Here is a 17,700-nt window from a genome sequence, read left to right as displayed (position 1 = left end):
CTCATATGGACAGCCACCATCTAAAAAGCAGGACCTCTGCCACGTGTGTAGGTCTCAATATGTCCCAGGATCTGAAAAAAGTGGAGTTCTTAATCACACGAAGAACCTCAACCCATAAAAAAGTCTCTCTTTTTCCAATTCTTCCTCCACCACATGATGAAGGGTACTTGGAGTAACCATCTCCTCCTCCCTTGGGGGGGGGGTGTTCAGTTAAACCTTGTTATGAAGAACCGTGTAAGATTTCTGGGTCCTGAACTTTTTTAAAAAAAGCAAAACTTTCTCAGTTCTTCACTCACATTTTCTGTCAAATTTTAATAGTATGCAAACAGGGCATGGAGGCAGGGCCACAGTAAGATATTTTTGTTCTTGTTTGTGGAGTCTGTAATGATATTGCAATGGGAATCCGGGAATGAACTGCCGAACCCATGGTTCATGGTGGTTTGTGGGTTTTTTTTCCTTTTTGCCGAATGGGTGTTTGGTGCTTCCCAAGCCCATGCTGCCTCTGAGAGTGGGCACCTGCTGGAGGAGGCAGGAAGCACTGAACACCTCTTTGGCTAAAAAACAAACAGGCCTGAACTGCTGTTTTGGTGGTTCATGCCCATCTTTATACTGCAAAATCTAATGTTCTCTTTGCTATCATTTCAGGTTTACAGGGACCCTGACTCTCAACTTATTCTACAAGAATGGAAGAAGGAAAGAAAGGAAATGAGGTAAACATTAAAACTGGAGACTTGTTTCAAAATGTGAAAAAAAACTTAGTTTAGCTTTCATTAAAATAATTTGCTGTATTTTTCCCAGGTCTTCTGTTAATAGTAATACTGTAGATAGTATAGCAGACAATTCATCCCAGTTGCATCCTTAATCTGTCTATTTATTTATTTATTTTATTATTTATTTATTTAACTTATATGCCGCCCACACTACCCGAAGGTCTATGGGGGGGAGTTTTGTGTTGCCTTTTGTCTTGCAAATTTTAATCAGAAACTTAAGTTTAATCTTACTATTGATGTAGTAGACGATAAGGAAAGACAAGACATATGGCAAACTAGAAGGATGAGCTAATGCAGTCATCACTTGCTGTAGTTTTGTTTACATGATCAAAAATCAGTGCTGATAGTGGGAGATAGAGAATTTGAGGAAATAGAAAACAATGTTTGCAATAATGTTAATTGGAACTGTATGTCTCAGGAATGAGATTTGAGTTTGTGTTTGAGGATCATTGTCAATGTCGTACTTGGGCTAGCCTCAGAATATAGTCTTCCCTCCTCCTCCATATATATTTTGTTTTGGAAATCTGCACAAGAGGTTTCCCATACAATCTCTATCCACTCCTTCCTTTGTTAGGCAGTAATAGGGTAAAATAAAGGAAACAACACATTTCTCTTCCTTTGATTCAAATGAAATGCCATGAGAAAGAGAGAGAGAGAGTGTGTGTGTGTGTGTGAGAGAGAGAGAGTCCCCTTTAAGACTAAGGTGATCAGACTAACTTGGGGAGGGAAAACTAGAAGAAATAAAAGACCTGATCTAAATGTTGGCATATTGTCTTTATTATAAGGGATTAGTCATCCTCTTACACTTCAGAATTTTTAAGCATAATGGAAGTAATTGTTTCTCAGGAAGTCCAACTCTTGAAACTTATGAACCTAAAATAAATCTTAGAATACTTTAACTGGCAGTGTTTTAAACCAGAGTGTTAAATCGTCCTTGAAGGACAATGAGAAAATAAATGACCAGATTAATATGGGTCAAGCATTTCTGGTTCTTTAAAGGTTCCTGAGTGTTTTTTGAAGATTTTTTCTCTGAAATGATGGACTTGAGCTTCTGTTTCAACCTTTTCCATTTCAGTTGTTTGTTTTCTTTTGACTCAGTCCTATGAGAGAGAGTCCCTTTAAAGACTAAGATTATTAAACTTAACTTGAAGGGAAAAGATCATATGTACAATCATCCATGTGTAGTGTGCTCCTTATTTTTGCTTTCTTTCACAAATGCATTAAGGGAATGCATTGATTATTGGCTACCAGAGATGCTCTTCCAAGTGGGAGTAAAAGAGTGTTCAATGGGTAGGGAAGGAGAACGCATAGGAAAAGGGGTTAATAAAGCTAACGTGTGTGTCATAGTTCTTATTTGCATCAACAGCAGGTCTTCTGTGAAACCGATTGGTCTTAATTCAAGAGCAGATCACTCCCAAGTAATAAATAGGATAGTCCATAACTATACATCCTTGCTTAGAAAAGCTGTCCCATCTTCATGTATAGTGTGGATGGCAGGTAAGCCTAGAAGGACAAGGGAAATATGCTAAGCTCAGAGATGACATCACCATCCCAGTTAGTTAGATGTTTATGATGCATCACCCCTACAGGCCGTGGTTCCACTATAACCCTGTTAGTGGTGTTTTCAACAAGTATACCAGTTTTAAATAAGCTGGAAAGTAGTTAATTGAAGGATAAACAATAGTTAATGGGCAATTCTAAAAATTCCTTTTTCCCTTTTCTTCCCTTTAGGGAAATGACTAGGAATTTCTTCAATTCTCAGTTTGGAAGCTTGTTCAGGACCGACCAGAACCAAACCTATTTCTTAAGACGCTTGTCTCGGTTTGCTGATATTTACATGGCATCTTTGAGCTGCCTGTTGAACTATGAGCACGATTATACATTTTATCCAAGGAGAACTCCTCTGCAGCATGAACTTCCAACCTGGTCAGACCAGCTGTGCACGGGTACATTCAGAATACCATTTCTGCAAGAGATGATTCAGATTAAATAAGTGTTCTTCTCCAGACCTGCCATATACTTTTTGTAATGTCAAATCTTTATCATTCTTCTCTTTCAATGGCTCAGTAAAGCAAAGTGTATTTACTATGACATAAATGTATCTTTAGGAACAACGGTTTCTTCAGTAGTAGTTGTAACACATCCTTATATGCCTACAGAGCAAATGAGTCTATTTAGCTGGTCTCGTCTCTTCTTCTTTTGGTGAGAGTTGATGGGACTTGTGATTGCACTGAGAGAAAATAGAGCTTTCCCCACAGCTGAATATTTGTTGGAAGGAAAGGTTATATTTCCATGAAAAAAAAATTCAAGTCTCCTCTTTTCTAGAGCTTATAAAGCATTCCTGTATACATTTTTCTTGTATACTGTCATAAGAAGAACATTGCTTTGGATTTGAATTTCAATTAGTTGAAAGTGTAACTATTTTTCTGCCATGTGGGGGAACAAGATGTCAAATTTACAGAAGTTCTGGAGACATAGAAAAAAAAAGTTCTGATGTATACTCTTTCCCCCCTGGGTAGTTGGTAGAAAATGGAATATATGCAGTCCTTACCAAACCCGAAATGAATGTACCAATTTAAGAATGGGAAATGGGTATTTCCCAGATGTACTTTGGAATGGACAGCCATGTTGCAATGCTCATGTGTGCTCCATGCAGCTATGGGTGTATCTTGTGCAGATGAGATGCACATTTTCACCTTGGACCATTAGTTGCTGTGCAACTGATTGTACACAAGCTGGTTCAGGGTCAAATGTATAAATTAGGGTATCTGTTTCTTACAGCTATGAAATAATCCTATTCTGGCCAAACAAACAAAAAAACCAATTTAACGAACGTGTAAAACGTTGCTGGCAGTTTGTGTTACTCTAAGGTACAGAAGGATGGTGGATGTTGCCAGTTGACAAAAGAAGGTAAATAATTGGAAGTTAAAATTGATAAAAGTGGTATAATAAAGAGGAAATCTATTTTACCTAAGTTTAGCATAGACTTCCACACTACAGAAACAGAAAGCTCAAATTTCAATACCTCTCTCATATCTTAACAGACTGTAATATTAAAATCTAGTAGTACATAGGAATATTTAGCAAAAATGTAAACCTTAGAGCACTCAGCACTTTACTTTTAGTCATACATATTGCCAGAACATGGAAACATTACTGTGCTTGTTAACGATTTCTGAGAGTTGTGGTCCAAAAAAGTAACTTTTTAAGGCTAACATGGTCAAATTCAGGGGTGTTAAAGCACCATAGAGTTTGTGTCTGTGGTACACAAGAATTGCCACTGTTTAATAAGAATGAAATGCTGTACCTATTGACCCAGTAGTAAACCCTGCTGAACTGAATGGGACTTGCTTCTGAGTAGGTACATGTACACACAGTGAATGTTCTAAATGTGCCTTCTTATCATCAATCAGTAATTTAAAAGAAGTTTTAGAAAGCAATTCCACAGTCCTGCTGGCAGTGAAAATACCAAGACTTTTTAAAAGAAGAGTTTCCTCCAAATTGTCAAACCCTTTCACATTTCTGAATGCCTTGCTCCGGGGTCATGTGCTCTTAATATATACAGTACAGTTAAATATTAACATAGCTCAATCCTCTGTATGTTTCCTCAGGAATGTAAGCTTTAAAAGATGTTTAATAAAGCTACATTTCAGAATGTCTTAAAAAGAATGCCTGTTTTTTAGATCTGGTGCAAATTCCATTCTATTCTCCTCCTTACATAAGACCCTTTTTTATCTAATTAGGGTTTGTATGGAAGAGTAGCTTGGAATAGTAGATTTCTAAGAACTTTCCTTTCTTTATTGCCAGCTATTTGAAGACTGCAGAAAACTGACATCAATAACTGAATTGTTCTAGTTCCTAAAGTGCTTAAACTGATGGGCCATAACACTTTTAACATAGGCATCACAGTTCAGATAGAGATCAATAAATGTATCATTCCTTAAAATAATTTTAAAGTCTTCTTCATGTACGTTGCTGAACATTTTAAAATATAGCAACAATTACTCTTATTTCTAGGGAATACTCTGGCCCCTGAAATGCTGGTCAGGTAAATATATGCTTTCAAATTTTGTAAGCATTTCTATGTGTGTGGGAATTTGCAGTTGGCATTGTTTCTTAATGGTGTGCTGCACAATTGAGAATAGTCTGCTGGCATGATTCCATCCTGCCTAAGAGTTCGTCTTTTTGACACAGAATTCAAAGTAGAGCTAAGCTGAAGTTTTCCCTGGCTTTCTTTTTGCCTTGAAACCCATGGTTTTACAGGCTTAAAACCCCTTTGGGTAGGGAGCGACTCTAACCAAACCACTGAATCTTTTCTTGCTTTGACAACATTTATTTTCTTGTTTGTTGTCCTTGAGTGATCTTAGCCCACCTAAATCATGTAGTAAATGTGATAATGAAAGAATGTGTAACCAGTTTGACCGCTGCAAATATTATGAGGGACAAATATTTTGAACCTTGTTTCATTAAGAGTAGTGCTTCCTATACAGGTGACATAGTCAATCCTAGTGAATCATTCTAATACCAAACATTTTCATAATCCCTTGTTATAATCCCTTGGCATTATACCAGAATGTTCCTCTTCTGTTTACTCAGCCCTTCTTCTTAGTTCTCTGAAATGCTGGCCAAATAATGTGGTGGTGGTGGTATGCTGAGGGGGTCTGTTTTTCAGTATTGTTGGGGTGTATGCTTATAAATTTTATATTTGACATGCAGTGCATGACTTTCGCTGAATATTATAACAATGCTGTTTGCTAGATAGAATAAAACCCTGCTGAGTTTGTGGCAACGCTGTGTCAAAATAGTCTTAATATCTGCTCCTTGTTTATTTAAAAGAAAACAGCTTAAAATGGAAAAATCTTTGGAGACAGAAATGATGGCTATTAAAGCCCAAAAGGAAATGTAACATTACTTGAAATACAAAAAGTCAGTCCTGATGGCCTTTTGAATATTGTTCTTGTTGAAGGAGGAAATGGGTATACATTCAGACAATACAACATACTGTAAAAATCTTTAAAGGATCACAAATATGAATTAACATATATATTATGCAGCATCATTGTGTGTGTATGTTCAGTCTCAACACACTGCCAATGTTGGAACTTTGTAGAAAAGCATTTCTGTGAAGAATAAAAACTTGATTTTTTTTCTAAAGTAAATTTATTATATGGTGTTGGTTGCTGCTGCATACTTTGGTATGTTGTAAAAATGTTCTGCATGAGAAGTGACAGGCAAAACCACACGCTCTGCAATTAGTTGCAAATTAATGTTGATAATAAACATTAAGACTATTACTTTTCTGTTTTTTTTAATGCTCTGATGTAACTTTAAACAAATATATTCACTTCTGAGTTGAGATATTTGCCCCTTGTAATTTCCTCAGTATTGTGCCAGTGGACTTTTTGGCAGGGTAGTTTATTTGAACAACATAAATGAATTGGTTGGTTTCTTTCTTGACAAATTGAAAGGCCCAAATTGAGACTCTGGTACATCGGATGAAACTTCTCATAAAACAAGCATTTTTGTACTCAGAAAGATGACTGTATAGTGATACAGTGTTGTTAACCTACATACCAATAAATGTCATGTCACATTAGTATTTTAACTCAGGTGGAAGTCATAACACAAGGTTGGTTGGTTTTATTTTGTTTTTTAATAAGTCAACATTATTGGAACCAAATTCTTATAGTGGAAATAGAATCATATCATAGAATAATTGAGTTGTGAAGGGGCCCACTGAGTCCAACCCCTTAATCAATGCAGGAATCCAAATCAAAGCAGATCTGACGGATGGTTGTCCAATTTTCTCTTGAATGCATCCAGCACTGGAGTGCTCACCACCTTCTGAGGTAATTGGTTCCATTGTTGTACTGCTCTAACAGTTAAGTGTTTTTTCCCCTGATATTCAGCTTTAATTTGGCTTCCTGTAGCTTGAGCCCAATATTACATGTCCTGCACTCTGAGTGATCAAGAACAGAGCAACGTGCCTTAGAGCAAATAAGCAATATGTATTTGAAAGGAAATGATGGGAAACATGTAAAGCAAGCTTACAGTTGGTGGTTTCCTCATAAGGACAATTGCAAAAGGACTGCAAGAAGAATGGGAGCAGTACATATCAATTAGTTTCTTATGAATGGCTAGGATCGGAATGAGAAGATTTGCAACTGAGTGCCCCCTGGACTATAACCACTTAGGAAATTACAAACTTGAGGGAAATTGTTAATGTTTCTCTCCAGAGGTATCACTGATTAACTTAAGGCTTATTAGCAAGCCCTAAGATGTTTTTGTATGAACCTGAGAGTTCCTTTCAAAGAAATCTTAGTTTAAAATACGTTCATGTAACGTCTGCTTGAATGCACACTTGTTTGTTGTAGTGGCACCACATCTTTACTAGTCTGTTGCCTAGTAGACAGGTATGTTTTTCAGTATCATTTTGTTGCAATTTTATTGCTTTTCTGGTAAAAAGGCATGCACATGCATCCCTGTAACATTAGACGATTGCAATGCATCCATATGCCTGATCTGTTCTACTAATACCTTACACTCAGGATGTTTGTGTTTTTAAGTAGAAATGTTACGTCTGGTCTCTACAATGCCAGTTCTGGATCAAGCCAATCATCGTGGGTCATCTTGAAATAAACAATATTTTGCTAAAATGGTGTAGCACCAGCTGCTTCTATAGTATATGAGAACTTTAGAGAAGATTACTCACTGCCCACCCATCTAGGCAACACACCATGAGGTAAGAAAGCAGAAGTCAATCCTGCAGAAGCTTAAGAGGAGCCCTGCTGGGTTTACAAAGTTCCATCACACTATTCCCCATGTGGCCAAACAGATGCATGTGGAACATCCTCAAGCAGGATGTGAACAATGGTTTCTTAAGATTTTGATCTTAGAAAAGGAGAGAATGCTACAGTTAAGTGGTTAAAGAGGTTTCCAAGCAAACCAAGCCACCTTCAGGGTCAAGAATTTTCCATAAGCTTCAAAGGTCCTTTTTTGGAAGCAGAAATATTTTTACGCTGCCTTGTATCTTCATGCTATATTCCAGCTGACAGTTTGTGTATTTGATGATGCCTTTCAGGGGATCAGAATGCCTCACTGGGATCACCGCTCACCAGCTGCTGTTCATCAGAAATCTGTGTTTTAAAATTTATATTCAGCATGCGTATATGGCTTTTGAATATTAAGTTACAATACTGTCATTATAAGGTACAAAGTAGTAATTAAAAGAGGTAAAGGGAGAACAAAAGGTAAACAGATACAGACATTTTCAAATGTGTTCTGAAGGCTTGACCTATCCCTCTGCCTGCAAAAACAGCAGTGGGGCAAAAATGCCCTGCAGGGGAGGGCCAACAATGGCTAAGTCACAGTTCCTAATGGATCGAACTTACTGAAATTGGATCTCGAGAAGCATCTACTGTTGCTGAATCTTCATAGTTAGGATTTGAGATGTTTGAAGACTGGGCCTTGTCCAGTGCAGTTACATCAATATCATCTTTTCCCTGTTTTTTTTTTTTTTTTGAAAAATAAAATATATTTACGGTTTTTTGGTACACTTTAAGAAATTCAGATTTTTTTTTTAATCTTCAGGCTCATGGTTTTAGCTCAAATCATGGTTTTTAATTCATCCACTTATCAAAGTTACAGTTTACACAAAGCATAGGCTGGTATTCTGTGACATTTTCTGATGATGCAACAGATGTTAAGCTTGGGGATATGTTGACTATGCACAAGTAGGGAGTTCATGTTTGAAGTATCCTGTGTCTGAATAATTCCAATGTCATTATCACGGAGGGTAAGGGAAACAGCGGAGTGGAAGAATGTGCTCTTTTTATGTGCATATACAGATGTAAATCTTCACTTACTTCAACCTTTCAAGCTAAAATAAATATTTCCCTCCCACAGGGTGATATGAGAATGTCAAATGTGTTTTTCACATTTCAGCAATTTTCTGATGAATTAAAAAAAATCTCCACAAAAACCCCTTTGATTCTGAACAAAATTCACAATTTTTAAAATAAAACTCATTTTTAATGAAAAAAGCATGATTGTTTCCCCCCCAGCCCCAGAATGCTGTAGAGTACCGAAAAATGGTTGTCCATTTTTTTTTTGAAGGGGTCGCTCAGTGTATCGAGACACCCTTTCTCATCAAGGATTAAAAAGACACATCCTCTAACATCCTTTACTACATGTTTCCATTTTCAGTGTAAGTTTTAAGAGATAGGTCTCCTTCCTATCTATTTGCTCACATATCTCTCACAGGCAAGGCCATGCTTAATTTCCTTCTCCTGCCGTTCCTGTTTGGAGATTGAGAGGGAGTATAAATGGATTCGGGTCAGAGCTATTGACATGATCACAAATATTTTTCTGTAGACTGCAAGCTCTTGCCAATTTTCAAGCCTCAACAGAATGCATGCTAAAATTGTATTAACTCTGGCCATGTACTTGTTTATTATGAAATTATATGGTTTAGTCTTTTATTAAAAGCAATAAGAGACAGGATAGCACTGGATTAGAGACTCAATGCTTTCTAAGGAAGTGGAGCAAGGCAATGCTTCCCATAATGTACAATACTGTTCCACTATTGTCTCCAGTTAAGTAGCTTCTGCAGGGTGCTGAATCTATTTCTGTTTACCAGAAAAAAGTTGAGTGTGATTGTGTATCCTAGAATAGAATTCTTTCTGAAATTGCTTCCAGTTTTCTAGATGGGCAGGAAAAAATATATATCTAGCCCAGCCAAGTAACTATAGTCCAAAATCAAAGTTATGACATATATGGGGGAGGTGGGCAAAGTTGAAAACTCCAGATACAGTATTGTTGGGCTGCAACTTCCATCAATCATAGCCAGCAATGGTGAGGAATATGGGCCAGTCTAATCAGAAATGGGACATTTGATGACACCAATCAGAACACCTGCCCATCCTTTTCAGCTTCCCAATTTTGAGTCACACTGTATATACTGTTGGTGTAGAAATCCATTTAAGGTAATAGTAGCTATAAAGCTCAATTCATCTCTTTCCTACCTTGAAACGTTGGAAGCCAATGGTTCCTTGCTTGAATCTGAAGTATGAATAACTAGCAAGAGCAATAATTCCAACTACCAGAAGGAGTACAAAGAATATTCCTGTTCCAACTGCAGGATGTAGAGTCTGAGTAGAGAGGATAGAGGCTAATGAGTAGGCTATATATATAAAAATGTTCAATTAAATGAATTCTAAAGGGATAACCAGATGAGTCCCTTTGTAGCAAAAATAATAAAAGATGTGTTATCTTACAAATAAGATAAACTCTTAAAGCTTTTACAACGTAGAGCTAGGGATGGATAGAACTTCCTTTGCTCTGCCTTTTAAACAGAACCTACTTAATACATTTCCTGGAGTAATAAGTTGATCAAAACAGTTATCCTATTTATACTCTTCTCTGAATTTTCCAGTAGTGATTTGCTCAAAAATTGCATGAAGTAATGCATATATTAGAGGAAACTATGCACAAAAATTGTATTAGGGCACATAACATGCAAAAATGTTTATATTAGAAAAAGTTGAATATGAAAATAAATGCATTTTTATGTATGTGTGTGAGAGGTTTTTTTTAAATGAAAGGTTATGTAGAAGTTGTATGCCTTGGGGAAATAACATTGATTTGTGTGTAGACTGAGTGAGAGATGAGGATTCAGGAGATTCTGGGTTTGAATTGCAGAAATACAGATTATTTACTGATCTCTAGCTAGAGGCAATTCAGTTATATATCATGAAATAATCTTTGAAATTGGTGGTTTTAGGCTCATATGGGTATACATAAAAAGAGCTCTTGCAGAGCCAATATGTGAAATGACAGTAGATGCATCTTTTATACAGAGCACACACATATATACAGATAGAGCGCTTCCAACTAGCTGCCATTTAGTTTAGTTAGCCGTGAGTGATCATTGATAATTAGCAGAATGCATTTTACTTTTTAAACGTCTTAAAAAACCCATAATACAGATATGTTGCCTGTGGGTGAACAAGGGAGTAAAAACGTCAGCCATTTTGACATTCATGAAACTTACCGGGGGAACAGGAGGGGCTTTCAGAGGTGCTGCAATTACATGGATGACGCCATTAGAAGCAACAATGTCCCACTCAAGAATAGCTTTTCCATCCACATATTTTGTTTCCGTCTTAAAAGAAAAGAACACTCATAACTTGATGAATACCTTATATGACCTTTCTCCCTGAAACAATGCTGGAATTTATTTCTCGTGCTTAGATCCTTCTCATATGATTCTACTCTTTGCTAAAGAATTCACCCCCCTGGTTTGGCATCAGCCCAAGAAATATTCTTCTTTGGCTGGAAAAACTGGATATAGCTGGCTGAGGAAGGAATTAATCTCTTCTACAAGGAAGCTTACTTCAGCTACATTTTAGTTCTAAATAGATATAATCACCTGTGGAGCTAATGTTGCATTATTTCCATTTCAATGAGTCATTTTATTTACTTGATCCAGATATGGTACATTTGCTGTTATTATACTTGCAAGTATCTAAGCTGCCAAATGTCCAAAATTCTGAGATTTGTGTGTGAACTTTTTGGATTTCTATATTGTATGGAATGGTACTGAAAACTACAGGCCACCATATTTTGACTTATTTGATACGTGTATTTCCTGTAAAATATAGCTGAAATAATATTTTGGAACAAATGAATAGCAATGTATTGACCATTTTTAAAAAACGCCCTTAGTGTAATACAGATCAATGCTTATATATACTGTATTGCACTCATCCCAAAGATGAAATCCCTGACTCTAGGTTTCTCCATTCAGGGGGAAAAAAAGGCATGTAAAATGAAGGAAGCAAAGATGAGTCCCCCTGACCCATGTTGGTCATAACAGCACAAAACAATACCTTCCCATTCATTTACTATGAAATGAAGCACTGCATTTTCTACTATTGTCAAACTTAAGAAGGAAGAATAGAGCAATGGCCATCAGGGCACAAGAGTCTCAATGAATCCACACGTAAGATTAGTGTCATCTGAATACATCATGAATATAGCACCTCAGCTACTATGTTCTCTAGACACACAAAGAGAGTATTGTTTAATAAGAAGCTGATGGCATATACCAAGATCCAGGTCTATATAGCCTGTCTCCTGAGTACTCTCCTGTTCTGCAGTGAGTCCTGGACCCTTTGTGCATGGCAGGAGAGGAAGTTGAACATGTTCCATATGTGTTGCTCTGGCAGGACAAAGTTCATAGTCCTAGAACGAGCTGGAATTTTTAGCGTGTATGCATTACTGAAACAACGACATCTACATTGGCCCGGGCATGTCATGAGAATGGCTGATGGTCAGATTCCAAAAGATCACCTGTATGGAGAATTAGTGCAGGGAGAGCGCCCCAGAGGGAGACCACAGCTGCAATACAAGGATATCTGTAAGCGGGATCTAAAGGCCTTAGGAATGGACCTCAACAGATGGGAAAACTTGACATCTGAGCTTTCAGCCTGGAGGCAGGTGGTGCATCACGGCCTCTCCCAATTTGAAGAGACCCTTGTCCAAGAGGCCGAGGCAAAGAGGCAGTCCCGAAACCAGCCAAATCAGGGAGCTGGACAGGGGACAGATTGTATTTGTCTTCAGTGTGGAAGGGATTGTCACTCTCGAATTGGCCTTCTCAGCCACACTAGATGCTGCTCCAAGACCTCTATTCAGAGCATGTTACCATAGTCTCTTGAGGCTGAAGGATGTCTAATTATTAATACCACCTCAGAAAACAAAATAATACCTTTTGGCCAGAATTCTGCTTTCATGTTCTAATTTTTTGTTTCTTTATGCCTTTGGGAACAATGGTGATGATTTCTTGATGAACAGTAGTGGATCAAGCTTAAGGATTTGCTCCCAAGTGTGCTATGATCAGCATATAGAACATAATCTCCATTATAAGATTAGGTCAATTTCATGATGCTTTAAATGTCTTGGTAGTTTTGCGAATATCCTATGACATTCCAACCCAAGTAAATCCTATTGTAGGCTCTTTGAGTAGAAATAATCACCAGCCCAGCTGAAATCTTTAATGCGGAGATGTGCCCAGGGATCGGCAACAGGAAAACTGGTTGTGTTCCACCTAAGAGATTTGTTTGAGGCAGTGTTCAATTCATGTTGGAAAGGAGCAGCAAAAAGCCCTCCCCTCCCCCACCCCCATATAAACAGCAACATGTCTAAAACAGCTCCTTTATATGAACAAACGTGGAAGTCCTATTCATATGATTCCCCCACTTTTTTGAGAGGAAAGAATCATGTGAACCAGTACTGATGTGAGCAACTTAGTTGTATCAGTAGTAATTGGTATGGAACGCAACTACACCATGTATAGATATGTATTCGTTGGGCACTTGCCTATGTAAACATAAACATTTCTGAACAAATCACAAACCTTTTTAATGGAGGAAACGTGGTAGTCTTGGTCTCCCTTGTGCGTAATTAATAGCCTTTTCCCTATTCTAGTTTGAAGAGTGGTTCCGTTGGTCATATCTTCATAATAGAATGTGCCAATGTTAGATAAATGATACTCAATATCTCTTCCAGACAGTGACTGAAAGCAGCAAGAAATCTCAATTACACACAGGAGTACTGTTTAACAAAATTAACATGTTTCATAAAGATTTTTCTAGATAATGTGCATTAGCAGTAATCCTATTATGCAACCCAGTTTTGAACAGTCAATCTTTAAAACGTTTTCTTGATCCCAAAGTTTTCCACAAAATACATGGCAGAACCAAAATGCTAAGAGGGTGGGAGATTAAGAAACCTTAAGAGACCTCATCCGCTACTTTAAAAAAAAACAACAAAAAAACACACCCCAGCATTCTTTTTCCAGAATAATTTCTTCTTGTGGGGAAGTATACAAAGGGGATCATGATGCCCGGCTTAACAAGCACTGGGTATCCACAAGACACCAGATGATGCAGTATTGGAGATGCAGGCTGGGTTCTCTCCTTCCACAAAACTGTCCCTAAGTGCAGAATGTGTTTTCCCATAGAAGTGAATGGCCTTCAAGCAGCCAGTTGGAAGAGCCCAAAAGCATGTAGTTCAGATGAGGCAGTCACAGAGACTATTGGTGACTGAATATTAAATAACACAGAAACAAACTCAGCAGGAGAAAATAAAGATTGCATGGTACATAGTGAAGGTAAGACAGAGGTGAAGTTTAAGGCCAAAGTGAAGGAATTTATGCAGCAGAAGAAGGGAGGAAAACCTCAACAGCTAGAGGACTACATTCCTTTCTTGTCAGCCTTCCTGATTCCTATGTTGGCAGAACCACCACCTACATTACTTTTGAAATGTAACCTCAATTCAAACCCATTAGCCAAAACAAAACAAAACAAAACAAAACTGGTTAACAAGAAACCAAATTCCTTATAGTTTGTTACTGCCAATGTCTTTTTTCAGAATTGGCAATAAATAATAGAGTATTTGTTCTTTACCTCATTTTTCTTCAGCCCATCATTGTTTGGTACAAACAGTGTTGCATTAATGGATAAATTTGTGAGGTATTTAAGGAACTCCTGGCCTTTTCTTGAGGTATTTGAATAAAGCTGGACCTTCTGTGAAGAGACAGGATTTACTGTCGTGAAATGATATTATGAAAGTGAATAATGCCTTGTTCTCCTAAGAAACTCCAAAACATATAGTGAACATGGTTCGTTGGCTGTCTCATGAAGTCAGACATGTGGAGGTGGAGAATGTGGATCTCCAGATGTTGTTGGAAGGATGCAGACTATGTTTTTTTAAAAAAATAAAATTGTGTCTTTCTGTTACTTACCGAGACAAAGTTTTCAAGTGTTGGGAAAGAAACAATGACTTGAAGCAGGTTCCCACTACATATAAATCCGTTACCCACATAACCAGTTTTACAGGTGCAGTTGACATCTGTAAGATGTTTTAAAAGAGTATATTTTAGACAATAAACCAAGCAGTGGACAGATATCTATCCTTGCAATGCCTGCAACTGTAAAAAGCAATGTTGTTTTAAAATCACAAGAGCCTATTTTGAAAGGGTAATCATTGCTCAGTGGTATCCACTAACATTTGACAGTATGTCATATTGTAAATTAATGTGTAGCACATGATATTTTAATCAGATAACTCCGGTTATTTAAACTGCAAACTTTGGAGGATAATAAAAATTCAGTATAAACTTTTTTTAAAAAATGTGAAATTATGTACATATATTGCATTAGAATGTGAACAAATTATTCCCGTCCCTGGTCTGAAATGACCTCGGAGCACTGGAACCAGCCACATGACCCCCTGCTTTGGTCTACAGCCTCCTCCAACAGCCTTTAGACCAAACTAGGGGGCATCTTATGCCAAAAGTCCTGCCTGCTCAGGAACCATCAAAGGACAGGACTGAAGAAGAACCATGGATATAAGAATACACCAGAACTCAAGCAAGCAAGGCTCAAAAGATCCCTTCTTGTCCTGAAAGATCCAGCACCTAGCATGTGGGGGCATGGCCAATCCACAGCCTAAAAATACTTCACTGAGAACTGGTTGCCTAAGAAAAATGTTATAAGGTAGCATGGAGATGGTATTTTACTCCAGTGAGATTTAATATAATAAATAAAAACATCTCAATACTAGAGATGGAAAAGGGGACCTATATACATATGTGGTGGACATGTGAAATAAGAAAGAAAGAATGGGCATTGGTTTTTAAAGAAATTAGATAAATTATTTGATATGCTATTCAGATATCACCAATTATTGCTCTCCTAAATATAATTCAGAATGATCATATTAAAAAAGAACAGAAAGAGTTAATTGTTATAATGGTTACAGTAGCAAGATTAATATTTGCAAAGAATTGGGAAAGTGACAAAGAAATTAAAGTGACAAACAAATTAAACTAAATCTTGAAGACTGGTATAAATAAATGTGGAGCTTAGCAATCAATGATAAGTTAACATGTGAAATGAAAATAAGAAGAGGAATTGTAAAGTCTAATGATTTTAAAGATGTAAGGAATTCATACTTGAAGCATGTTTTTTTGAAGGGGAAAGGCTATATGCTAGCAAAACAATCAATGTGTTTTTGAGAGGTATGGGGTGAAAAGGGGTGTAACTTGATACTTCTGACCACCTAGTCTAAAGGGTGAAGGGGGCATGAGTCCAATGTGTATGTAGTAATTATAGAGGGTTTTTTTTTTAAAAAAAGAGCTGGTTGCCTATAGTACAGTGATTCACCTCATCCAGCAGCTCTTGAGCTCTTGTGATAGTGACACAGGCAATTAATGGGACTTTTCCTCAGCCTCACATTTTGTTCAGACATGTGAATGTAGGGGAGGAGGCAATAGGATGTGTCAACAAGTGGGAAATGACACAATCTCATTCCATTCACTTCCATCATTTTCTGCAATACTTACAACTCTTGAGGGCAATCTCAAAAATGGGTCTGCCAAGATGGCAACCGTTCTGCAGAGCTCAGAAAAGTTAAATTTACCTGTACCCCCAGAGAACATGTCAGCTGTGGATTTCTGGAAGCTGTAGTCCAAAAAGACATGTTTTCCAAAATCTGCTCATGTGACAACTCAAATCTAGTAGGAAATGAACTGTGTTTTTATCTAATAACACTGAATTAAAGAATTTCTACCTTTGACTCTGTAACAGAAGACGTCCCAGGTTTCACTCACGTTGTCTCGGACCCCATAGTCAATAATCCCGACAGCTCCCCCACCACATTTCGGGGCAGAGAAGGCCGTTGGATAGCCTACCCTTCCATTAGCCAGCCAGCCAGCAGAACACAGATGATACATTGCCTGTGATTGGCATATAAATAATATATTGAAAGTACAAAAGGAAAGCAGGTACAGTAGTGGTTTTTGACTGGAAAGAGATTGTTTCAAGGCACCTTATTGTCTGAGGCACAGCAAAATAACCACAGCCCACTCAAAATGGATAGTAAATAAACAACAAGTTGTTTTAGGACTTGAGGCAGGCAATCACATAAGTACCTCTTTCTACCCTTGGCAAATGCAACAATAACAAAATAAATTACTAATAATTTCCTTAACTTTCATGACATCAAAGATTTTATATCTGAGGAGCCCAATTCACTTTGCTTAATGATACAATCAGCTTTAGTTCAGTGCAGTGAAGAGCTTTATAGACTGTAAAGATGAGGAGGAGAAACCCAGTCTATAACCTTTGTGAAATACTGGTTTTCTGCTAGGTTTCATATATGACCTGATAAGATGACCTGACATTATATTGCCCACAGACTAAAAACCAAGAAGAATCTTTAAAATTTCTGTAAAAGTACAAGCAGTGTCATTAAGCTAGCACTGGTAGACAGTCCAGGCCAATCCCCAGATGCTAGGCAGAGTGTTAGCTTTTGCTGCCGATAGAGCACTGCATTGCTGCATATGGGAACGTGTTATTTGGGAAAGAATCTTCTAGGATCTCATGGACATCCTGTCTATCCAAGCTGTAGATTGCAAGCCAGGAGAAGAATTTGGTAAGCAAGCACAAATAACTGCTTCATTTGCAAAGCAAACAATCCTATATCCACAATAGCACGGTGCAACACACTGTTCATACCACTGAGGCTTTGAGGAGCCTATCTACGTGTTTCATATGCCCAGCCATAGAATGGGTCAGACTCACTTCCTGAGCCATGAATGTATTTAATGCAACAGAGCCAAAAATGTACTAATGTAAAGTTCTCTTGCTGCAAGCTTGTGCATTTACTGGAGTGGGTAAAACTGATTCATAACTTATCTGGACTGGTGCATAGTGATAGGCTGACTTAGATGTGTCCTGGACTGGAGAGAGGAGGCCAAAATATGTGTAAAATCTTTTATAGGTTGTGGCAATAAACAATTGAAAGTATTATGCATTTATATTTTTGTTAGGAATTTCTCTTACTTTGCACTAAGCAAATTACATAG

The 17,700-nt window shown here is 37.6% G+C and overlaps 2 protein-coding genes across 2 annotated transcripts in view; one reads left to right on the top strand and one right to left on the bottom strand.

Moving 5' to 3' along the window:
* Positions 1-6,064, top strand: part of NT5DC3 (5'-nucleotidase domain containing 3) — a 39,056-nt gene extending 32,992 nt beyond the window's left edge. Inside the window, exons 13-14 of the mRNA XM_073000015.2 lie at positions 646-710; positions 2,502-6,064. Coding sequence (XP_072856116.2) covers positions 646-710; positions 2,502-2,763 — 327 coding nt within the window. The 3' untranslated portion in view covers positions 2,764-6,064. The remainder of the gene's footprint in view (positions 1-645; positions 711-2,501) is intronic.
* A 331-nt stretch (positions 6,065-6,395) lies between these two features.
* The window catches only part of STAB2 (stabilin 2), a 101,487-nt gene continuing 90,182 nt past the window's right edge, over positions 6,396-17,700 (bottom strand). Inside the window, exons 62-69 of the mRNA XM_020804396.3 lie at positions 16,404-16,569; positions 14,575-14,681; positions 14,237-14,356; positions 13,186-13,344; positions 10,822-10,932; positions 9,794-9,919; positions 8,162-8,272; positions 6,396-7,906 (exon numbers count right to left, since the gene is read on the bottom strand). Coding sequence (XP_020660055.3) covers positions 7,856-7,906; positions 8,162-8,272; positions 9,794-9,919; positions 10,822-10,932; positions 13,186-13,344; positions 14,237-14,356; positions 14,575-14,681; positions 16,404-16,569 — 951 coding nt within the window. The 3' untranslated portion in view covers positions 6,396-7,855. The remainder of the gene's footprint in view (positions 7,907-8,161; positions 8,273-9,793; positions 9,920-10,821; positions 10,933-13,185; positions 13,345-14,236; positions 14,357-14,574; positions 14,682-16,403; positions 16,570-17,700) is intronic.

Source organism: Pogona vitticeps, chromosome 5, assembly GCF_051106095.1.
Source record: "Pogona vitticeps strain Pit_001003342236 chromosome 5, PviZW2.1, whole genome shotgun sequence".
NCBI lineage: Eukaryota > Metazoa > Chordata > Lepidosauria > Squamata > Agamidae > Pogona > Pogona vitticeps.
This window is presented reverse-complemented; position numbering and strand designations above follow the sequence as displayed.